Consider the following 24,867-nt stretch of genomic DNA (forward strand, 5'->3'; position numbering starts at 1 on the left):
AAGCAGTCTTGATTTGGCTCCCAACTACTTCAATGGCTTCCTCACATACCCCCACAACCCCAACCCAACCCTATAGACCCAATATTTAACTGTTTTAAGACTCAGCAGATTATACACATCATTGCCAACCTTCTCATTTTAGATATGGTGAAGACTCAAATAAAGCTTGCTTAAAAGAAAACATTGGTCAGTGCTAAGTACTTTCGTTTTATGGTAATCAATCATTTTTTTTCAAACTCCTTTCATTGAACAGCCCATTGGCAAACTACTCTTTAATAAGACTGAATGCTTTCAATTTATGTCAGTACTAAACTTCACTTAAATTTCTTTGAGAACAATTAAGTTTGGCATTTTTTTCTTGCAAATGCTAATCTGAGGTTAAGTTTTCACTGCAGAATAGATGAGTACACAGAAAATTTTGTGTGACAAAGATTTACTATACAAATAATGAACTCCATTGATCGAAGAATTTACATGCTGAGTGCTGAAGTTATATAGGCTATAAGTTAAAGTTTGCAAAGAAACAACAGAATTCTTGCCTGCTGGGTGATAAAGGACACAATAAGGAAATGAGGACATTAATCTTAAAGAATGTTTGACTGCAGTGGCCATCCAATAGCGTGTTCAACAATAAACTTAAATTTTAAATTAGATTAGTGTTAGAATCCTTGGAACATCATCTAAAATCAGAATGAGAAATCGTTCTTTGTACTGGCATTATTCACAGGTCAAACAGACCAAAAAATGTACTTAAACACAACTGGTTTCAATGCAAGTTCAGTATTCAACAGGTTCAATCTAAAAGCCAACAATTCTGTGTTTACAATTGGCTCTGAAACGTTATACAGATTAACTCATTAATTCTAACAAATGTTCATTCTACATTTTAAGACAGGTCAGAAGAGAAGACATGTTATGAACTAACTGCAAACATATGAAACCAGATGTTATAATTTCAAATCAAGTGAAAAAGTGCCGTAAAATGCTTCTTTCATTCAAATTTAATCCATTAGTATAGCTAACGTAGTGTTGGGTTTAAAAGCTAAGAAAAAATGTAGCTATGAAAAGGTTTACAACACGCTAAATTTTAATATATAATGTAAAGTTAAATTTCATGTAGCAGCATTGAAAATGTTGCAATAGTATTGTTGCATGACTGATATCAAATGTATATGATTATTGTGAATTGTCAAAACTTTCTTTGTCATATATTTGTTCCACTGGGCTATGTTTCACAATAGTCCTGCATTTAGCTAGAATATACCAGCAGAACATAAATAATATGAAACTAGTGCAAAATGCCAAGAGATAAAGCTGCAGCTTTATGAAAATTTTGACTGCAACAGGAGAAAAACTAAAATTTTTGTTGGCTTGAGCTAAGGTATATCTGTAAAATGGTCCCTTAGGTAATGAAAATGCAGTTGAAACTGTAGTTAAAAAAAACTTACTTCTTTGAACAAGATTGGTTTCATTGAAACCATCTGGCCAAATACGCAATAAGCTTTTTTCAGAGGACCAGTAGTTTAGGGAAGCTTTCGTACATAGCTCTTCAAAGTCCAAGTGCAGTTATTATATACCATTTATGATTCATTAGATTACTTAAGTCTCAACCTATATCACATGCAAATATTATGTATTAAGTGGAACCTACCTGAGTTTGATCTTTTTCTGATTGGCTACCATCATAATTTAGGGAAGAAATCGTTATACTCCACAATGGAACAGCTAACTTTTCAGGGATTTGTATTTTCAAGCTTGGTATATGATCAGATAATTTAGTCATACCCAGATGCTGATGACCATGACCATAAATTATGATGCATAGTTAAGTATTTCCTATATAAAACCCAGATCCGATTCATTTGCCAAATTAAAGCAGAGTGTACGTCAATATGTCAAAAATGATTCTAAAGTAGGTATCACTGATTTTTGGGATGAGTCATTTCTACACAGTTAGATCACTCTAACTCAGATAAAGGTCAGATTCTTCTCATATTGCTTGAACCTTTGCACAGCATTACTGTCATGAAATGAACACTGGTTGGGCTTAGAATTTGCAAAAAAAGAAAATCTTTGTATATGTGGCAAACTTATCCAGTGCAATTTTAATATTTATTTGTCCATATTCCCTTTCTTACACTCAAACAGTAGAATTGGGCAACTTATGTTTGAACTGTTTGTGAAACTCTGAACCAATGGATTGTAATTCATGGGAAGACACTTGAAAAATCTGATAGCTATCAACTTGGAACCTGACATAATTCCTAAAAAATACTCAAGACCCAGGCCTGAATAGACATTGCATCAGAGAAATTTTCTCAGCCACATAAAAAAAAATGCAAACATGACTGGTATTGTCAACAAAAAAAAACTTTATGCAGTGACTGTAATGAAGTCAGCCAAGGGAATATAAATTCCCTGATTGGGGCTGTTAATCTGGTCCAGTCAGGGAGCCATGGTTGACAGATATAAACAGGAGTGTCAGAGATTCTGTTCACTCTGACAGCGGGCTTTGAGGGAGCTGGATCAGTGTCAAGAACTCTCCATGTGTAAATAAAGGGTGGCTTGTTGATGGAATGCTGGCCTCTATGGAGTTATTTCACTTTACAATGCAGAGTAAAACTTCATTTGATCGTCCCTACATTCGAAGACCAACATGGTATTTAAGGGAACAGCAAAAAGGAAGAATTGGCAACACTGAGACAAGGTAATCTGAGAACCATGCCATTAATGTTTAATTTTTAAAAAAATCTGTCGACCTCTTTGAGCAAGCCTCAACAGAAGGGCTAGAGCTCCCACTCTAAATAGCCTTACTAAAGAACTCAGTTGCTACACTGGCATAACCAACAGAAATATCTCAGGTAAATGTAAGAGGTTCCCCAGGCCCAGCAAAATCTAACCTTCAGCTAGCAGTTATTTGATGTCATTTGAAACTTTTGGATTTCCAACTTGGCTAAGTGGAGGATCACTGATACTTAAATTTCTTCCCACCATACACTATTGATAAACAGCATTCACTAAGTGCTGTGTGCTTGTCAAAATGATAGAGATGTGTAGACATGGCTTGCAGCTCTCACTATGAAATATAGGCAGGTAGTCTGGTTGCATTGGTGATTGCTAATATATTTGTTCAATTTGGAAACTTGCTCCACTGAACACAGAAGGTGTTCAAAGAATCTTTCATTTTCTTACTTGACTACACTCACCATAACTTCCTGGCTGATGCAGGGTACTATCATTGTCTAGTTAACCAATGTTGTCCATGTTCACTGCCAGTTTAGTTCTATAATCATCTATCACTAGGATGCAAACTTCACTACCCATCAGACAGAACTCATTGTCTGTGTTCAACATTTAAACAGATTTATCAGAACTCAGTAGATTTATCCAAATAACTAAATTCAAATGAAATAAAGAACTCTTTGTCACTCACAATTAGCCTTTATAATGAACACCTACTGCTCAGGCTGCTGTCAGAGAGTATAAGCTTTTAATAGTCAATTGCTACATGTCACATTTAATAAATAATTGAACTCAACAGTACTTTTAAAGTAATGACATCTCATCCAATAACACAATCTCATCCAGTAACACACTTCCTAAACAATGCCAAATGATTAATGAAATGACTTGTGTTAAATGTTTTAATTTAAAATAAGAACATATTCAATTCATATCAATAAACTGAAACATAGCAGTTAATGAATATTTAACACTCATAATTATATAGACCCATAATAGTACTTGGTTTAGAATTATTATTCACAATAAAGTCATGTAATGTCAAAAATGCAGTGCATAAGTGAATCACCTGGATTTAAGGTGTTAGCAGGAATATATTTTATTTGAAGCAGCGTGCTATATATCAATTTTAGGTATAAACACATTGCATATTTCCCCTTTCATGAGATAAATAATTTAAAAGTAACCATTTGTAGAAGGCACTTGTAAAACAAACGTAAGGGAATAGAAGACACTTTGTATGATATACAATCAATTCCTTGATCATGTATTCAAACATAATTCCAATATCTGAAAATGTAGCATAATGATCTAGAAAGGGGTAAGCTCAGATGGAGGATTATTAATTGCTGATTTTTAGGCACAATATCAAGCCTTGATTGTATGAAGAATCTTTCAAGAATGTACTCTCATCTGACCAACTGGTTATTAATGGAAAACCACCTCCAAACTAATGACCAGAGAGTTTGGAAACTACCAGTTAGTCTCTGAAAGAAACCACAACTTCTTATTATTCATTCCAAGAAGGAGAGAATGGTAATTACAGTTAAGTAAGGAATCAGATTGCTCTAGGCTGACTGTTTTAAACCTGAATTCTGGACTGAACAAGTAGAATGTTTGATTTGCTTACAGAACCATGGAATAAAGTGGTAGCTTTAAACACAATTTTACCTTAAGATAATGCAACAATTTAAAAGTGTTGGTACATCTCAGTATTTAGACAGATGTTTTTCATCCATTTATCACACACCATGTTAAATTTTCACATTCAGTTTGCTGCACCAGTTTTATGACAGGCAGCAATAAGTTTTTTAAAAGATGGAGAGTTTTTTAAAAGAACTGTACTTAACAAAATGTTGTATGAAGTCTCTTTACATCTTAATTATCTAATATCACAAAGGTCTCCTGCTTCACATTCCTGTCACCATGACTACAAATCTTAGACTGCCAGGCATGTACATCCATCATCTATATCACTGAGAGAACCACCATTTCCCCTGCTCTGTAGCAATACAATGTTGGTTTGACATTGGCATTTACAAAGTCCTACAGGATTCTACTCCTCTCATATTTCTAATCAAAACAAAGTGAACTTTTTGTTCTTTACTGGCAACACTATTCTAGTGAAGTAACGTGCAAGCACACCACATTAGCATAGAAGACTTGTATCACTTTTGGCGATACCAATTTATTTAAAATTCAGGTTAAAAATTTTATCAGCCACAACCTCATTTCCCTCGCAAGCTAACCCAGTGGTCTGAATGAGTGTGGCAATGCAGGATCTAGGTTCAGAGTACCACATATCTTAAGACTTTTGCCCACTGGATTTGACCAGATTGCATTTTACTCCTGGTTAAGTGGCTTTCAATGTCCTAATGCACCATTTCACACATTCCTTTAACTGGATTATAAATACATATATGCACTTCAAATTATTGGTACTTATGCCAATTTAGTCATTTTATTTGGTGCAATAACAGGGAAAATAAACAATTTGAAAATTATTTCTCTATTTCTATTTTCTTCTATCTAGACTGCCACAATGCAATTTAGATGGACATGCGTACCTATTTTTCCCATAATGAATTTGGGTACTTTGCAATATCATGCATTATGTGTATCATGAGTGCATATAACCATTTTGAGAAATTTAGTTTGAACCATGCAGTCAAAAATTGCAAGAACCAACTGATAATCTGACACTTCAAAGCTAAATTAAATCTGTGTTATGCCTATTAAATGGTACTTTAAAACAGATTACTAAGCAACAGATTTAATATAACTCTCACTGGACAATATACCAGAATACTTAATATAGATTTAGTCAGCTTGTACACAACCTCACACAGCAAGTGAAGTCCCACAAGCTCTTTAAAACAAAAAGGGCTATTGTAATACATAATCAGTTTTCAGCTTTGGCTCAGAGGTAATGTTCTTGCCCTTAAGTAAAATGCCACACTCTCCTGGATTTCATCACATTACAGCAGTGTGTGCATTCAAGGTACTCTTTTAACATTGAAGCTCTTTGAGATATCCTGAAGTGATCAAGATTTCATTATGCCCAAAATATTGAACAAATGCAACACATGCAAATAATTATCATGACTGCAATTTTTTCTTCAAAATAAATAGGTGCTAACTCAAATGGGCACACTCTTAAGTATATCCATCCTCTGATACCTACTTAAGTTGCAATTCCTCACATTTTGAGGCCAACAGGACATATTCTAGCTGTCTATTCTGCTATGGAAGGCTCCAAAATTGATTCAAACCTCTCAATGTCCAAAAATTTGCAATTTTTTGAATGGTTCATTGAAATTGATCAGGAGTGACAATTCTGATCAAAGTTTCCCCTTCCAAATGTACTATCACTAGTTGCTTATGGCTGCAAGGCTGTGTGCTCTTTCATCACCTAATTTTCTTTATTCGTCCAAAAATAATGACTTCATTTCTGACGTTTTATGACCTATAAGGTCAAAAATGTAAAATTAAGCCACTGTCTAGGTCATATAATTACTGGCAGTTCTTCTATAATGCAATGGTTGCATTCTGAAAAATTGCGCTTTAGAAATAGTGCTTAAAGTGTTGGCAATGTAATTGTGTTACAGCCAACACCTGTTTCAAAAGTTTGGGGTTTAGAAACAGTGTCCCCTAGTCATCATTCACATTATAGCGAATTTGTGTTAACAAAACATGTGTTATAGAATGACCTGAACAGCATTTAAAAGACATTGGGATGGATACATGAATAGGAAAGGTTTGGAGGGATATGGGCCAGGAGCAGGCAGGTGTGAATAGTTTAGTTTGGGATTATGTTTGGCAAAAACTAGTTGGATCGAAGGGTCTGTTTCCATGCTGTATTACTCCATGAGTATGTAATTTTAGCTAGCACACAGTTGAAGGAAAAACTATATTGTTGGGAATGTCAATTTGGCAGTTAGATAGATTTTAAGGATCATAGATCTATATAATTTTCCCAGGTATTTGATTTATATTCACAACCAACACAATATAAAATAGCGGTTTCTCATTTATGGCCTGTTCTGTGATCAAAATGGCTACCACACTGGCTGGCTGACAGTCACTGGGCAGGTGAAGCGCTTCCAGTTTCAGGTGTCTTGAAAGATGTACCAGTAATGAGGTTTTATATCAATACAAGTTGGCACTTTTTCTCCATAGCTATCCAAAGTTATTCAATTTCTTCTTGGGGTCCATTAGTGGAAAGAGAATGAAAAGATATATGCTTTGCATGTTATGGAAAACAGTCATCTGTGTTCCATTGTTACACAGAAACAAATTGAAGTGCCAACCCTACTGTTTCTATTTCATGCTATCAGTGAATTGCATAAACAGAACACATAAGTTGGACAATTTGATAGTCAGCTCATTTATTCTGCTCTTGGGAAAATTCTTCACAACCTGGTTGTGAAATAAAATAGAAAATCCATTTTTTCAGCTAAACTATTTCAACATAATCACTAACAGCTGCTTGGCTGCTCTTCATGATCATCAACATAAGCTACTCTTAGCCGAGCAATCAGATAAGTGAACAACAACACGTTAATGACTAATACATTAGAATGATTTGGTTGAAATTGAACATGCGATTAAGTATCTATGCGCTGCCACTGTATATTTAATTAAGTCAAATTATATCCATTGTGACTGTGACAAAGACAGACTAGCCCTCCTCATCCTTCAGGACTAGTCAGCAACCTTCCACACTGCTGATTGCACCATTCTCCTCCAATGTTTTTCCACTGTCATCTAACTGAATGATACTGTCCTTGCATTTTAACATTCTTACCTAATTGCAATCATACAATTACCAACAATGGTTTGTGTTCCCATTCTCACAGAATAGTGATGTCTTCAAGATCTATCCTCTGTTTTCTCCTATCTCTTACCTACATGCTACTGCTCATAGGAAAAACAACAGGCTGACTTTTCATTTAGTGGTGCCCATGGTTCGTAATTTCTTGCCATTGGCTATCTGTAAGTGGCTGGCAGCTAACTAAAAGGCCCATGAAGACCACCCTGCATACAGTGCAATTTTCCAATTGGGGCGCATGGCCTGACAGTCTGACTACTTTGATTCTTTTAAAATTTTGTGAAAGCTTTTCTGAGGATCATCCTCTCATTCTGTTACTGACCTAGCAGCTTTCCGCCTCAACTGATTTGACTGCTATGCTTTCTGGAAAGTCTCCTATTGGTCTTCCAGCATCTGGTGACCACAGTCAGGAGTGGCAATATAGCATGGGCATGGGTTCTGACCCACATTTCTCCAGATGGCAGAACTGTGGGGTCAACGAAATGAAAATTCCGCTTAATATCCATTTCTACCTGTATGCTTATGACATCCAGCTTTACTTTCACACTGCTTTTTTCCACCCCCCCCCCCCAAGGTCTTTGAATTGTCAGACTGCTTAGCTGATACCCATTACTAGAAACCTTCTCCAATTAAGTATTGGGAAGAACTAAAGTCATTGGTTTTGATCACTGCCGCAAATGCCTGTGGCTTAATCAGACTGTTCAAAAACCCTGACTTATACCGAACTTGGAAATAAAATTCCAATCACATTCATACTGTCATTTCCACTACTGAATTTACCACCTACACTGCCCGTGTGTTACTCCTCATTAATACCTTTGTTGCCTCTGAAAATTTAAACAAATTCCAGATCAACTGGTAATATTCTACCCTCCATAAACCTTTGAACATCCAAAGCCCCACTGTTTATGTTTTAATGCACATCAAATTTCATTAACCCAATATCTTTATTCTTGTTGACCTGCAGAGGCCGCATGTTAAGCAATGCATTGATTGTTAACATTCTCATTTTTGTTTTCAAAACCACCCATGGTCTGACTCTTTCTATCTCAGTAATCTCCTCCAACTCTACGATCTACTGCACTTCAATAATTCTGATTTCCTGAACACACCAATTTTAATTGTTCACCTGTTGGTTGCATGCTTCGGTTGCTGAGACCGTAAGATTTGTTTCTTCTGATAAGGTTTTTAGTAATGTGCTCTATCCCCTAATGTGACTCAGGTGCATATTTTATTTAAATCACCTTTGGCATTTTATTACATTAAAGGTGCTATATTTATTTATTTTATTATTTAGGAAAGGATGTAAAATCATTGGAAGAAGTTTAGAGACAGTTCACTAGAATAATATCTGGAATGGATGGATTGTTCTGTGAAGAATTGTTGGACAGGCTAATTTGTTGGAGTTCAGAACAGAAACAGGTGACTTGATTGAAACATACAACATCCTGAAGGACCTTTACAGGACAAAAATGGAAAGGAAGTCTCCTCTCATTAGAGAACTCAGGACCAGGGTTACCGTTTAATATTTAGGGGTTGCTCAGTTAAGACTGAGATGCCGAGAACGTTTGTCTAAGAGGTTCAGAAATATGTGGGACTGTCTTCTTTAAAAGATGGTGGAAGCAGAGTCTTTGAAAGCTTTAACATAGGGGTAGACAGATTCTTGATAAGCAAGGCGGTGAAAAGGTACTGGGGACAGGTGGGAATGTGAAGTAATAAAATTAGCCAAAATCTTATTGAATGGCTCACAGGATCGAGGAGCCAAGAGGCCTAATTCTGCTCCTAACATGTATGTTCATATATAAAAACAAGTTGTTACCATAACAAAATTTCTTCAACTACCTTTTGGAATTGTGCAACTTCCCACTTTCTCCCCTTTTGTTCCCCTAATTCAAATACCTATGTCAATCTTAAAAGCACCATTCAAATAGTGTGTCACATGGTCTTGAGGGGAAATGTTTATTTTCCGTTTGACATTGTTCTAAATATGTATCAGTCCAACATGTGCACCACCTCAAACAAATCTATATAGATATTTGGCAGGCTGAGAAATGTGCTGCACTCTGTCTAACAACATATGGTTTCTATCCACGCAGTTTCTGTCATCAGCTGTATACTCATGATCAATAGCTTCTCTTCTCAATGTACTTTGCGATCACTTGTTATGTCTATGCTGCAGCCAAGTGTGAAATGAGTTCACTGTGCCAGTGCAACCCTTCCAGATACGGAATTTTGGACTTGGATGCCACATCTGAATGGTTTATGGAGGTGAAAGATTTACACCGATAATGTGCCTAACTAAGGTGATAATCTATCAAACAGAATTCTATGTAAGAAATCAAAATGAAAAGACTGATATTAACATTTACATTTATTTTAGAGTTATGTAAATACAGTATATGATGAAAGTTGTGTCAATTGTGTACATTGGGACAAATAATTGATTTTCTTCATCTTTATTGGTTCAGAATGTTTTTTCTTTCCTAACTGCTCAATTTTAATATTATGCAAAATCTTTGCCCTAATTTTAATTTCCCTGAAATATTTGCTTGGCAGCAAAAAATCTGTCACAATATTTCCCCCCCTCCTGCACTACAGCTATTATACCTATTATGTATATCTCTTCTATTTTAAAAAAAACAATTAGTTATCTTTTAGTATTCTTTGGCCTTTCCAGACAAGCATTGATCTATGTGCAATAAGAAATTCATAGAACCAATTAATCATACTTTTATAAAGAATCATAAACTCAACCACAAACCTGGTTTTAATAACATTCCATCTCACCAGAATATCTTGGGGAGTCTGACAATTGTGGACTGTAGATATATGCATTTACCTCGTCTGAATTTAAATATTCTTACTCAATGAACTCACTCTTCCCCATCTTCAGAGTAAAGGCTGCGAGAAAAGCAAACAAAACATACACGGAAACAAAGACTACAACATCCAGCAATCAATATGTGGCAACCCTGTCTAGCACTCTAAGGTTGTTCAGCTGTTTACATACTGAAGATAAAAAGAACAAAAATGAAAATAAACTAAATCAAAGCAAATTTAAAGTAATATTAGGGAAAAGAACATCGATGGAAAAAATCAAAATTGAGAAAATTGAATGACAGCATGGAAAGGATTATAGTAAAAGAAAAAAAAATGAGCACTATGGAAAGAGAAGGAAGAAAGAGAGAAACTAAAGCAAAAGAACAAGAGCACAGCTATCCTAACCGAGACGCTATGAGACCAAGACATTTTTGGTGAGATGTAGCCTAAAGAAAATTGAAATAAAATGGCATGGTTTGGAAAAAGTTCTATATTGGAAAGGTTAAATGCTACAAAAAGAAAATGTTACAAGACACATATATTGAATGATTGGCTAGAGTTATTTAAAATTTGATTTTTGCATTGTGATATTGTTAAACAGCATAAATTTAGAAAACAGCATTTTCTTATTTTTATTGTCAACACATAAACCATGCTTTTAGCTTCGATAAAGCAGCATTCGCTCTGCACAGGTCTGTCCAACCAAGCTTGCATATTGCCTTACTGCTGCTTCATCATCGGCTCTTCCCTTCTTTCGTCTCTGATAGATGCTGTAAGGCATCACTGCATTTTTGTACAGTACAAGAACTCGACCAAGGTCTCGGAAGCTATTTTCATCTTCTGGAAAGATTAAAAACAATAGCTGCTCAATATTAATTGCAACACAACAAGCATTCATTTTATCACTCAGTGAACAGCATTCTGCAGTCAATGACCAATTTCAAATAAAATTAATTAAAAATGCACAATTTTATACCTTAATTAACTTAGATTTACAAAACCGATTCTGTTAATCAGATTAATTTTTTAAAAATAGAATAACCACATGGAGATTTCAGGAAGTAAAGGATTAAACATTTGAAGTGTTCATCTTGATATTAATTTACATTAATTCACTTCATTTGTATTTACAGGTATAAAATTTAGTAAACTCATCAGTTCTGAAGAGTTATAGTTTTTACCTAGAAGTTGAAGTTTTCTCTTTCTAGTCCTCCAATTCAGTCAGGTTTTTAAATAAATAATACACATTGGTCAACAGTTGTCTTGGGTAAACAGTGCACATGCCTTTGACCTAACAGTCTATTAATTTTGATTAAGCCTTTGTGAAACATTCTGGTATGTTTTTCTGTGTACCATAAATGATATACAAATGTTAGCTATAAGTAAGTATATCCCAATTTATACTTATGAAACTAACTTGGATGTGTAATTATTCAAACTGAGGGAGTGGAGGAAGACTTTTCTTAAAAACAAAACTGGAAGACAATATGGCCAATATATGGCTCTTATTAATGTGCATTGTTTTAATCTCAAATGAGTGAGTGTGAAGGCTACAACAGGCTAAAAACAGTTGCGGTTCTAACTCCCTTTTGTTAAATAAATAATAACTTTTAAAGAGTTTTTGCTTATTATTTAAGCAAAATATTGTTTTAACTTTCCAAAATTCAGAAAGGTTTCACCAGTATATTTAAAATGGATAAGTAACATATGTTCATCATTCTAAAATGATGAAAGTTGAACCTAAATTTATATAACAATTCTCATGCCAGAACGAACTTTATAGCCAATAAATTACTTCTGAAATGTTGTCGTTTGTTTTATAGGTAAAAGTACTAGTCAATGATGTAGAATTTGTTGCTCATTCTAAAATGCCCAAAGGGCAGTTAAGAGTCTTCCACTCTGGAGTGACATCTAGGCCAGACGAGCTAAGCACAGCAGTTTCCTTCCCTAAAGGATATTTATGAACCAGATGGGTTTTCCTGACAATTAGCAATGCTTTCAAGGTCAACATTAGACTCTTAATTCCAGATTTTAAAAATTTAATTAAAATTCTACCATCTGTCTTGGTGTCATTCAAACCCAGGTTCCCAGAACATCATCCAGGTCTCTGGACTAGGTCACAACATTTGGAGAACTTTGGTTCTCTGGAACTTCATCGTAATTATTTGGCTAGTTACCCCTCATCCTTCACATTTTCTCCAATCCCTGTCCACTTCCCTATTCCAACCAAACCTAATGGCCCCTCACACCTTACGTAATAGTTCCTTGTACTCTCCATGTCAACTCAGTCGACATCCTCTAACGCCATGACCCCTTGTAGATCCCAATGCCAACTCACCCATCATTCTGGGCACAGATCTTTCCTGTTAATTTTACTGCTCCACCAATTTGTTCCACAAATGGCATCTCATCCTTCATTTCACCAATATTTTGTAAAACTTGCTAGATTTGTTTGGGTAATGCAATGTATAAAATCATTAAAGGTTTGATCAACCAGACATAGAGAATTTTTCTACTTAAGGGAAAAACAAAAGCAGAGGTTCACAATACAAGATGGTCACCAAGAAGCTCAATAGAAAATCCAGTAAAATGCCTTTATCAAAAGGGGGTTGATAATCTGGAACTTGTCGTCACAGAGAATGCTTGAAGCAAGTGGTTCAGATGCATTTAAGCAGAAGCTTGGTAAGTACAAAAGGGAGAAGGAAATGGGGGCTTATACTTATATATTTAGATAAGGAAGGATGGCTGTGAGGCATAGATATTAGCATGGATTCTCCAGGCCAGACTGCAGTTTACAGGTGTCCCCTGCTATCCGAAAGAAGAGCGTTTCTATGAAACAGTTCGTAAACCAAAATGGTGTAAAGCAAAGCAGCAATTACAATCAATTTACATAGAAAATTTTTCAGCCTTCCCAGACCCAAAAAATAACCAACCAAATAACACACAAAAACCTAAACTAACACTAACATTTAGTAAAGGCCATCGGGGTTGGAGTGGTAGGAGGTACCGGAGATTGCGGTGTAAGAGAAAGAGGAAGAGGGTTGTGCAAACAATGTTCCTGGCTCAACCCGTGTGGGGGACATGTTCCAACCCAGTTTTAGCGATTTCCCAACATGGCAAGTGCTGCATTTTCCGGGACATCACACCGTCTGGGTGACTTCCACTCCAGCTAGTGGTGTCAGATTCGGTCTGGTCAATGTTAAAATGGTATTGTCTGTTGGGGCAGGCTGTGGATCGTGTTCTGACCTGGTTTCAGCCATTTCCCACAGTGGGAAGTGCTCCATTTTCTCAAGGGCGCGAATCTAGGACTTGACATCGCCTGGGTGACTTCCATGCTGGCTAGTCTCGCTGGATACAGTCAGGGCAGTGTACAAACGTTGTCCCCGGCTAGTCTAGAGTCTAGACTGTGTTCTGACCAGGTGTCAGCGATTTGCCACGGTGGGAAGTGATCCATTTGTGCAAGGGGGTGATTCCGGGACCTCACACCACCTGGGTGACTTCCAGGCTGGATTCAGTCCAGTCGATGTGCAAACAGTGTGCCCGGCTAGGCCAGGGTGCGGGCTGTGTTCTGACCGAGTTTCACCGATTTTCGACGGTGGTAAGTGCTTCATTTTCGCAAGGGTGCAAGAATCTTAAGAGGTGAAGTTTAGGAAAAGTGCCCAACCATTTTCAAAACTGTCATGTCAGTAACCAAATAGACTTATAAACATGTCGTTATGCTAAGCGTTTAACAGCCTTATAAGCTCTCTTTGGATTTTCTGATACCTTAGGACACATCTTGATAACTGACGCACAAAATAAATTGAGATAAAGCACAGATGCTCACAAACACAGTTCAAAGCTATGGTGGCTTGAGGCTGAGATGCTGAGTGTAGTTCCTGGGGAAGGCGCTTGGCGGCGCCACTCTCACTGCACACACTTTCTCGTAAAAGCGCAAATCCTCTTTCAGTTACCGAAAACAGGATGGAAGTAGGTCCTTTGTAAAAGCAAATTGGTGTAAATGGAATGTCCAAAGAGTGGGGGGATACCTGTAGTTGCCAATAAATCGCCCTGGCCCAAAAAGGGAACAAGTTAAACTATTAAGTTTAATTTTGCATGCAATAAATTGTGATTATTAACAATTACATTTTTTAACATTCTTTCACTTTTCTTAAGTCTCTTTTTTCACATTCAATCCAATATTTTGTTAGTCATCTGTATTATCCTTTGTGTCTCATTTGGTTCACAACCACCCATGTTCCTTCTTCACAATTTGAGTATTTTTGTTAATCCTTAAATCTCATTGGTCAAGTAGATTTATCCCTGCAATTATCCCTGCAATTAGCTTATATTTGCATAACATTACAGCAGAAATAGTTTTCAAAAAAGTGCAGGAGAAAGTCTAACTAACTCCCTGCTCCAGCGGGATTAAGACCATGAGGCTTGAATTAGAATTAAATTTCACTAGAAATTGGTGGTGTCATTTTTGATAAGAGCCATAGAGGATTATGGCTCTGTGACGCTTAGTGTGTTTTGTCATATTCTTTCTCTCCAAACTTGCCTCATTCACCATGCATTCAAGCTGTGCCACTTGTCTTATTCTTCCATTCACCATTGACAGAGGTACTGGCCAATACCAGGACCTCCAGGGATTCCTGGTACTCGCACTATCTTTAAAGCTTAGACATACACCCAGTCAAGCGCTGGTAGTCTACAGCTTATCTGGATGATTTGCTTAATTTGACCCAAACACTTTCAAAGAGAGCAACTGGCACTCCGCTTAGCCTACAGGGACCTGAAGGTGCTGCTGGATGCAAGGTGCTAGCAGTTGCTGCGCATGGTCTGTGTGGGGGTGTCGAGAGTGTGGTGCTGGAAAAGCACAGCAGGCCAGGCAGCATCCGAGGAGCAGGAGAATCGAAGTTTCGGGCATAAGCCCTTCATCAGGTACCTGACCTGCTGTGTTTTTCCAGCATCACACTCTCGACTCTGATTTCCAGCACCTGCAGTCCTCACTTTCTGCTAGCGCATGGTGTTCCCTGTCTTGTAACTGATGGAGGTTTTGAGGAGCCAGCTGTGAGTCAGGTTATCACAATGAATTTCTGTCAGGTATTGTCTCTGTCTAGTTTCTATGCAGCAGCTGGAAGAATGGGAAACTGCATATTAATAAGACAAGATGGTATAATAATGAATATTTTATACATGCTAATAGGCTTCTCACCACTCTTACAAGAATCTTATATGTTGGGCGGCACGGTAGCACAGTGGTTAGCACTGCTGCTTCACAGCGCCAGAGACCCGGGTTCAATTCCCGCCTCAGGCGACTCTCTGTGTGGAGTTTGCACATTCTCCCCGTGTCTGCGTGGGTTTCCTCCGGGTGCTCCGGTTTCCTCCCACAATCCAAAAATGTGCAGGGGTTAGGTGAATTGGCCATGCTAAATTGCCCGTAGTGTTAGGTGAAGGGGTAAATGTAGGAGAATGGTCTGGGTGGGTTACGCTTCGGCGGGTCGGTGTGGACTTGTTGGGCCGAAGGGCCTGTTTCCACACTGTAAGTAATCTAATCTAATCTAATTGGCTGGAAGATGGCATGTTTTGGACGAAACAGTGCGAGGCTCATCACCTCCGATCTCAAGCCATCTTGAGATCTCTGTCAACTTCCCCACCAATGCCCACATGTTCAGAGGCTAAGAGGATTCTGTCCACAGTATTTCTCTGCACATTATCTAAGGTAGCCCATACCTTACTAGAGTACGTTGCTTAAAAACTGATATGGGCAGGCACCGCAGGTACTGTACTGAAAGAAACTGTTCTATGTCGTACTTAGTACGATGCTAAATTTGAACTGGTATATCACATACTTTTAGAAAATTTATGAAAATATTTTTGGAAAAGATTTGGACAAAAAAAAACTTAAAAGATGCTCAAGCATCATTGTTACACCAGACACTAAATTTACTAATATCATATGTATAGTGAATAAATATTTTGAATAAATGTTTACACAATAGAAAAACTGTTTCTCTATATTTGAGATTTAGTATAACTCATACAGAGATGGAAATGTGTTGCTGGAAAAGCGCAGCAGGTCAGGCAGCATCTCGAGAACAGGAGAATCGACGTTTCGGGCATTAGCCCTTCTTCAGGAATGAAGAAGGGCTAATTCATTCCTGAAGAAGGGCTAATGCCCGAAACGTCGATTCTCCTGTTCCCTAGATGCTGCCTGACCTGCTGCGCTTTTCCAGCAACACATTTCCATCTCTGATCTCCAGCATCTGCAGACCTCACTTTCTCCTATAACTCATACAGAGCATACTCTGTTCAAAATACAATAATGCAGGATTGTAGTTTATTTTGTTTAAACCATCTGTTTAACAGCTAGCATTATAACAAGATAATTAAATAGAAAAAATATTTCATTCAGGTTTTCTTCAAATCAAAATGATCAACTCTTCGTTTCGATTTATTCAGAAAACATTATTCAATGCTGAACGCAGTTGCTCCTACTTTGATGAAATCAAAAGTAATACAGCAAGTGCAGAGTATCACTATATATTATAATTTAAAATGAAGAACCTGTTGAAACATGAAAGCAATTACACTGCATGAATACAGGTAACTTAATATTGTGTAACTAACGAATAATTAAAATAACTAATCAAAGACAGATTCACTGTAGAACTTAGCACAGTTTCATGATTGCATAGCAACACATATATATAAATGAAATCAGTTTCATTATTTTTAGCCCCCTTGCACATGTTCTTCTTTTCCTTGCATGATTTTTACAAGCTGCAGTACAGAATGGCTGCCATATCTGTCTATATAGTTGCCACCAAGTTCCAAGAGAAAAGAACAAGCAGTGAGATATTTCAACTTGATAAAGCAGGGTATAAATGTAAGGCAAATAGATAATATAAATCCAGATTATCTCATTGCAGTCTGTCAACAAAGACCAATTCTCAAAATAGAAATGAAAGTAAGCATATTTAGAATTCTTAAAGTAAACATTTCTTTATTGAGGATGACATTTTTGTTTATGCACTCATGCAATGCGAGTATTACTGGTAAGGCCAGCATTTAATGCCTGTCTTCAACTGCCCTTGATCTGAATGGTTTGCCTGGCCTTTTCAAAGGGAGTTTAAGAGTCATAGACATGAAAGGCCTGTTTCTATGCTGTATGTCTTTATGACATTATTGTGCACCTGGAGTCACATGCAGGCCAGACCAGGTAAGGATGGTCGATTTCCTTCCCTACAGAACATTCAAAAAACTAGATTTTTTTTTAATAGCAATTGACAATAGTTACATGGTCACCATTAGGCCAGCTTTTAATTCGAAATTTCCGCTAATTTCAAATTTCACCCTCTCTCATGGTAGAACTTAAATCTATGCCCCTAAACATGAGCCTACATTTTGGGTTACTAGTCCAGTTACATTATCACCATGGCACCGCCTCCAGAAGAATGTGTCAGGCCAGGTAACAGGGAAAAACATTAAAACAAATGTAATAATGGAAGAATTAAAGCAACTTTTTCTTTCCAGTGCTAAATTTTAGAAGGATAAGGGACACATTAAAAAGGCAGACTGACATTCTCCACACATTGTACTCCCTCCAATTTATCAGTGTGAGATTTTTTTCGATGGGGTGTACTGGAGGAATCCATTTGCAAGTCAGGCTTGTACCCCATGTTCAAAATTGCATCTACAGTTGGAATAAAGTAATGACCCAGAACACCACTTGTCTTTTAAGGAAAATGGGTCTCACTTGTCATATAATACAGTCAACTGGGATCTAAACATAAATGAAAAATGCCATGAATGTAATTTTCTTTAATATAAAGAATGGGGTCAATTAGAAATTTCTACGAAGCTGACTTTTGTGCTGTTATGTATAGATTTGACTCTGATACTATCACAAAGGCAGAGTTCTTCAGAAACTAGCATATGGCAACACCCACCAAATTAATTTATTGTACAATCAGGATCTGAAATAAACGGATTAAGCTTCTTCCTCTCTCCACTATATAAACATCTCAAAACCAATCTATTCAGTCAAGCTTCTGGTCATGCCTGTTGCCAGAGATCACTTTGCTTTCACTGAAGGCTTAATCAATTTAGTCAATTTCAGGGAGATTCGTCAAGCCATACTCACCTTTCTTATGTAAATTTACGCTGCTTACCTCAATTAAGTACCATGCTTGTATTGTGCCCTCTTATGCAATATTATGTACAGCAGCAACAGTTTGCTTGCTGGTGCCAGGACCTTAGAGTTCACACTGCACATTTCTAAACGTTAGCTGTAAACTATGCCAAGCCCTGCCAACATGCTCTGAAGTAGTCATCCAGGTCAATGTAATATCCATGATCCTCAGTAATGCACAGAAATGCTGTAAGATTAATAACCTTCTGTGCTCTGCTAGAGTAAATACTACCATCTTCTCCTTGCTACCTCACACCACTCTAAGTCTGCCACCGCAGCTACCTCCAATCAAGGCTCATGATTTATTGCCCCTAAAATAGCATGCAAGGTCTACTCTCAAAGGCTCTCAATCACCTCATCCCCCAAAACTACGAGCTACTCCTGTCCTCTGTGTTTCTTACACACTCACTTGGGATGCCTCATTACCTTTCCTGACTGATGAATTAGGCCTGTGCCCGAAACGTCGAATCTCCTGTTCCCTGGATGCTGCCTGACCTGCTGTGCTGTTCCAGCAATAAAGTTTCAACAACTGATGAATTAGGCCCCCGATTGACCATAACCCTCCTGGACTGGATTGAGGACTGCTCGCCTTTGACTTTCAGGCATGGCCATTGTGTGTTTGTCACTTAAGCTGCTGCCACATGCTGAATTGTGACATTAATGTCCACCTTCTTGACTGCTCTTTGCTGGCACGCGTGAAAGCTGCCTGGTTTTCCGTCAGCACTAAAAGACAAGGTAGGGTTTTTGCGAGCATCCAAGTAATGTAAAGTGAGTAAACACTAATAAAACAAGTTTAGAGCCTTAAGCTGCATCCTGTTGCCATGCAAGAGATTGGTGCTTGGCCCTGACCACAAAGCAACCTGACAACAGTATTACAACGTAAGATGTCCATGAGCTCCAAAGTATTGTAAGATTGTATTATAAGTTAATTGGAGATACATGGCATGTTGAGGGTTGTGCTTTGTGAATGCCAATCTGCTTGTATGGAAAATGCAGGTGATTGTTGCCTATGGAGTGTGCCCTGAGATGATGGGGAATGCTTGCCAAGATGGATGCCCAGAGGAGATATTGGTGAATTCCAGCTAACAACTCAAGTTGGGAATTGGTAGCATCTAGTTTCTCTCTGGTACCCGAGAAGACAATAACTAACAATAAGTGAGACAAAATTAGCTAATAAGGAAATGTTAATGCATGCAAATAGGCCCCTCACCACTCACTGGTGAGATTCTCATTCAACTGCTGAAACATTAAGCAGACAATCAGGCATTTTCTTCTAGCCACTGAGAATCTCACATTGTCATTCTCACTGAATTTTCCCAATTGTTTCATCACTGCTCATATCATTCAAAGGTTGGGAAAATTCCACCCTTTAAAGAAATTTGGCAAAATGCTTCAAAATGATGCTAAAGATGCAACACGAAGGCAAACTACATACATTTTCCAGTAATCTTTCCTAAGTGTAATCAGTAACTGACATTTACAACAAACATTCACAGAAAATCAACAGACTAAATAACATTGAATTGATTGCAATCCCCTAAACTGCTTCAATTCTAATAAATCCTAATGCAAATACCGTCTCTTCTGGGCACAGTGTGTGAACAAGAAAGCTTTCTGAATCAGAAAGTGGAAGCACTTATGTGGTAAACATCAATTTCAAGTAAATGGATTAACCATAATTAACATTAACGTTTTCGAATCACTCATCAGTTGAGGCTAATTATAGGATTAGGAATGGACTAAAGTTGCATTCCTTTGGCAAATTATAGGTTTCGAAACAAAGGAGTTCAACCCTTTATATATAAAGAGGACAACCTCTTCCAGTTTCACCAAAGCGACCCATCAGCTATCACATTAATCTTGATTTTTAGTAAAGCATCACTATTAAAGATATTGAGAATGTTAATTGCTCAAAGTGGATTGTATTCTAGGAGCTTGGAAAGTATCATTACACAAAGTAGGTAGGAAAGGATTAAGATCTTAATTGAGTTGATGTCAGAACATCTTTTCTATATAATTCATTTAAAATAATACATGTTTACAAATAACTAAAAGACGACTAGAATTCTTGTCAATCGACTGATATGCTTCAAAAATAGAAATTGCTGGAAACATTCTGGCAGCATTCTTGGGGAGAAAACAGAGTTAATGTTTCAAGTTAACTTAGTTATGATGAAGAGTCACCAGACATAAAACATTAAGATGGCTGATTTTCCAACCTCATCCTCTCCTTTGGTGGTAAGGCCCTTCAGCTTGCTTCAACTTTAGTTCTGTAATAAATTCCCTTAGGTTCTAACACGGCCTCTCCTTGAACTCACTGCATTATTCTGTGTTATCAGAGGCATACTGACGATAACCAAGATTATCCTCTCCACCCTCTCAATATTGCACAGCTTCGATATTGTCAAACTGCTAGTCTGACACTCCATCTGTTGAACTGAACCTTCATCCAGCTAAAAAAATGGAAATCTTGTTCTGGGCCCCACCAAAATCTTCATTATCCTCTCCACTTACTGCTCAGCAAAATTGTTTGTCAGCCTTTTATTTAACTTGAAATTGAGCTTCTGACACAATTTTTTTCTCCATTGCTCCTATTTCCAACTTCCTAAGAACACCTTTGTCAGTACCTCAGACAATCTGCCAATGAAATCTTCATCGACAAATTTATTGCACCCAGATTTAATTGTTCCAATGTTCTCCTGACTAGCCATCCATCCTCTCCACTCCATGAGGTCCAGCTCATTTGAAGTTCTGTTGCCCGTATCCTATTTTGCATCATGGTTTCTCACTTCTTACCATTCAATGTAACTGCTTATGTTATCACATGAGCTCTCAACACCTCAAATTCAAAACTCTCATCCTCATCTTTAATGGTGATATAATCTGAGCTCTATAACCTCCTTCAGATGACAAGTTCCTGTTCCATTGCCTCTTGTGCCTCCTTTCTTTCTAATATTGATGTGCAGTTGCCTAAGCTCCTATGCTCTGGAATATTACACCATCAATCCTTTGTTTAAAGAAAAAAAAACACCCGTGAAAATCTTCCGTGCCCCCTCCTAACATTATCCATTTCCTGGACAGTGACTTTTTAAAATTTATTCTTTATGGACATTATTCGACAATGAAAACAAAAACATCTACTTTAAGGTTTTGTGAATTCTCCTCAATGCTTTGTTACAGTAAGGGTATGACTCAATGAAAGTTTTTGTGAAACACATTGTTGCAAGCTTGAAAGGCGTAATTAGCTGTTATATAAAAGTAAAATTTAGATCAAACATAAAAATTGGAATTCAGTGCGCAGACAAAACCTAATGTAGAGTATAACAGTTGGATAATCTGCTACTGGGGCCCCACCAGCATATAACAAGTAACTGATTTGTCCCTGCTAGAGTGTGCCTCAATCAAGTTAAATTCCATCCACAGTTGGTTGGGACCATGCTGTTCCCTGAATAAACTTAATTTCTATCTTCATGTCTGAGTTTCAACATAATTGCCGAATTTCTGATCATCTCCAAAACAATTCTCTACAAAAATGCAGTAACAATTTTCAAATTTGAAAACTAGTAACACTGGGTAGTCTCTGAACTGTGCACAAAGTACTTGCGTTCAATTATACAAAGTTGCTAAAACTGTCTGATGTGCTTTACATAAATTTAGTGCAGCACTTAGCAGGAATATCATCGAGAGCCAATCTGTCAAGATCAATCAGTTTAATTAATATTACTAATTCAGTCAAGCTCAAATACTACCATTCTAACACACTACTGGACATGTATCCTATGATACATTTGTCAAATTAGACTGAACTTGAACATGCATTTTGAACCCAGTATAATGGGTAAACTGTACAATTAAACATCTGTATTTTGTGAAATTGATCATTAGCTTTAAATGTTTAATCTGCTAAATGCTCCAAGGAGGACTGAAGTTTGTGATCTATTTTGACATTGATCAAGATTGTGAGCAAGTGAACACCGCTTGTGACAAATAATCAATTTTTTCTCTTCCCACATTCCTTAAGTTTATCTTGTCTTGACAGCATATTTTTCCAATATTTGTAACTATTTACAAGAGCTTTAATTTAAGCTCTGTATTTGGCCATTGTTTGCTATTTATGGCTCACCAAAACCTACTATGCATGGAGCAGTCTTTTAAAGAATATAGACATTCAAGAAATATCATTCATATTTAGGATTAACTGCCACCATGCTCATTTTTTATTCACTCATGGGTTGTGGGCATTGCTGGTTGGCCAGCATTTATTGCCCATCACTAGTTGCCTTTGGCAAGGCGGCAGTAAACTGCCTTCTTGAATCGCTGCAGTCCACACAGAGTCATAGAGATGTACAGTACTCTTCGGTCCAACTTGTCCATGCTGACCAGATGTCCTAAATTAATCTAGGTCCATTTGCCAGCACTTGGCCCATATCCCTCGCTATTCATAAACCCATTCAGATGCCCTTTAAATATTGTAATTGTACCAGCTTCCACCACTTCCTCTGGCATCGCATCCCACCACCCTTGGCATGAAAAGGTTGCCCCACAGGTCCCTTTTACATCTTTCCCCTCTCACCCTAAACCTATGTTTTCTAGTTCTGCACTCCCCCAACTTAGGGAAAAGACCTTGTCTATTTAAGCTATTTGTGCCCCTCTCAATTTTATAAACCTCTATAAGGTCACCTCTCAGCCTCTGATGCTCCAGGGAAAACATACCCAGACTATTCAGCCTCTCCCGATAGCTCAAACCCTCCAACCCATGTTTTTTAGATTAGATTAGATTACATTACAGTGTGGAAACAGGCCCTTCGGCCCAACAAGTCCACACCGACCCACCGAAGCGAAACCAACCCATACCCCTACATTTACCCCTTACCTAACACTACAGGCAATTTAGCATGGCCAATTCACCTGACCCTGCACATCTTTGGACTGTGGGAGGAAACCGGAGCACCCGGAGGAAACCCACGCAGACACGGGGAGAACGTGCAAACTCCACACAGTCAGTCGCCTGAGGCGGGAATTGAACCCGGGTTTCAGGCGCTGTGAGGCAGCAGTGCTAACCACTGTGCCACCGTGCCGCCTGTTGTAGGTTGAGAGTTCAGCTGAAGTAATTTTTCTCCCAGAATACTTGCAGCAGTATACAAGACAGTTGGGAACCTTACTCATATCTTGAGATATTGAAGAGCATTAATGTATGAACAAAAAAGAGCAAGGGTATGACAAAGTTTACAAATTTCTGTACATTTTCTAGTTTCTGCCAGTTAAAAACTTCAATATAAATATTAATGAATTTGGCAATATGCATTAATTTAAAGATGCAGCACACATCAGAAGATCTCTGCTCTTACTTTCTGACTGTAGTCACAATTTCCCTAAGAACAGATTCTCTCTCTGTTCATGTACTACAATTCCTAGCACATCACAATCCACAGCACAGAAGGAAGCCATTCTGCCTACATGTTTGTTCCAGCCAAGAAAGAACCGTGCAGCCTAACCTCACCTTATAGTTCTTGGTGTGTAGTCCACCACCCTTTCAAGATCACTAAGGTGAAATTATTCTCCATTAAAGATCTATTAATGATATCCTCTCCTCCAATATATGTCATTCTATATTAAAGGATCAGATAATACAAGTTGCTCTTGTTGAATTAACAGTCTGAATTTCTTTAGTAGACAAGATTCTCGAGAAGACAACAGCCAAAAACCTATCATGACTAGTGTAATAAAGCTACATAATTATCCAATTTACCATCTATTTTTAGAGTTTTTGACTAATGAATCTAACTATACCAAACTTATTGCCTCTTCATAGGCCTCGCATCAATATTTGATCACATTGCACCTAGGTCAGATACCATTCCAAGCCATTGATATTATTCCTTCTCCAGTTAATTTTCACACTTGAACTTTTCATGTTTTGCTCCATAACAACTGTAAACCTAATGATATTGTATTCATTATTTCAATGATACCTCACTGAAATATCTGTCATTTGTTCAAATTCATTCCCCAGAGAAAGGTCCAGCACTACCATTTTCCTGGTTGATTGCAAATATACTGAACAAGAATATTCTCATGTACACAGTTCAGAAATTCCTCTCAGTTGTTGGGTGGAATTTTAAGGGAGCTAAGTGACATGGACTATACATACAAACAAGGAACAAGAGTAGGACACACAGCTCTTTCAGCCTACTCCGCCATTCAATAAGATCATGGTTGATCTGATTTTAATCTCAAATCAATATTCCTGCTATGGTGAGATGTGTGGCAGAATTAGGCAACAAGTCCAGGGAGGCCC

At 37.6% G+C, this 24,867-nt stretch overlaps 1 protein-coding gene across 15 annotated transcripts in view; it reads right to left on the reverse strand.

Annotated features, from left to right (window-relative positions):
- Positions 1 to 416: 416 nt before the first annotated feature.
- The window catches only part of ate1 (arginyltransferase 1), a 230,894-nt gene continuing 206,443 nt past the window's right edge, over positions 417 to 24,867 (reverse strand). For all 15 annotated transcript variants that reach the window (XM_087998915.1, XM_043712693.2, XM_087998918.1 and 12 more), the window contains one exon: positions 417 to 11,233. In XM_087998915.1, the coding sequence (XP_087855041.1) occupies positions 11,052 to 11,233 (182 nt within the window). In that variant the 3' untranslated portion in view covers positions 417 to 11,051. The remainder of the gene's footprint in view (positions 11,234 to 24,867) is intronic.

Source organism: Chiloscyllium plagiosum, unplaced genomic scaffold (genome assembly GCF_037043375.1).
Source record: "Chiloscyllium plagiosum isolate Xiang-an unplaced genomic scaffold, Cpla_swu_hap1 HiC_scaffold_22, whole genome shotgun sequence".
Taxonomy (NCBI): domain Eukaryota; kingdom Metazoa; phylum Chordata; class Chondrichthyes; order Orectolobiformes; family Hemiscylliidae; genus Chiloscyllium; species Chiloscyllium plagiosum.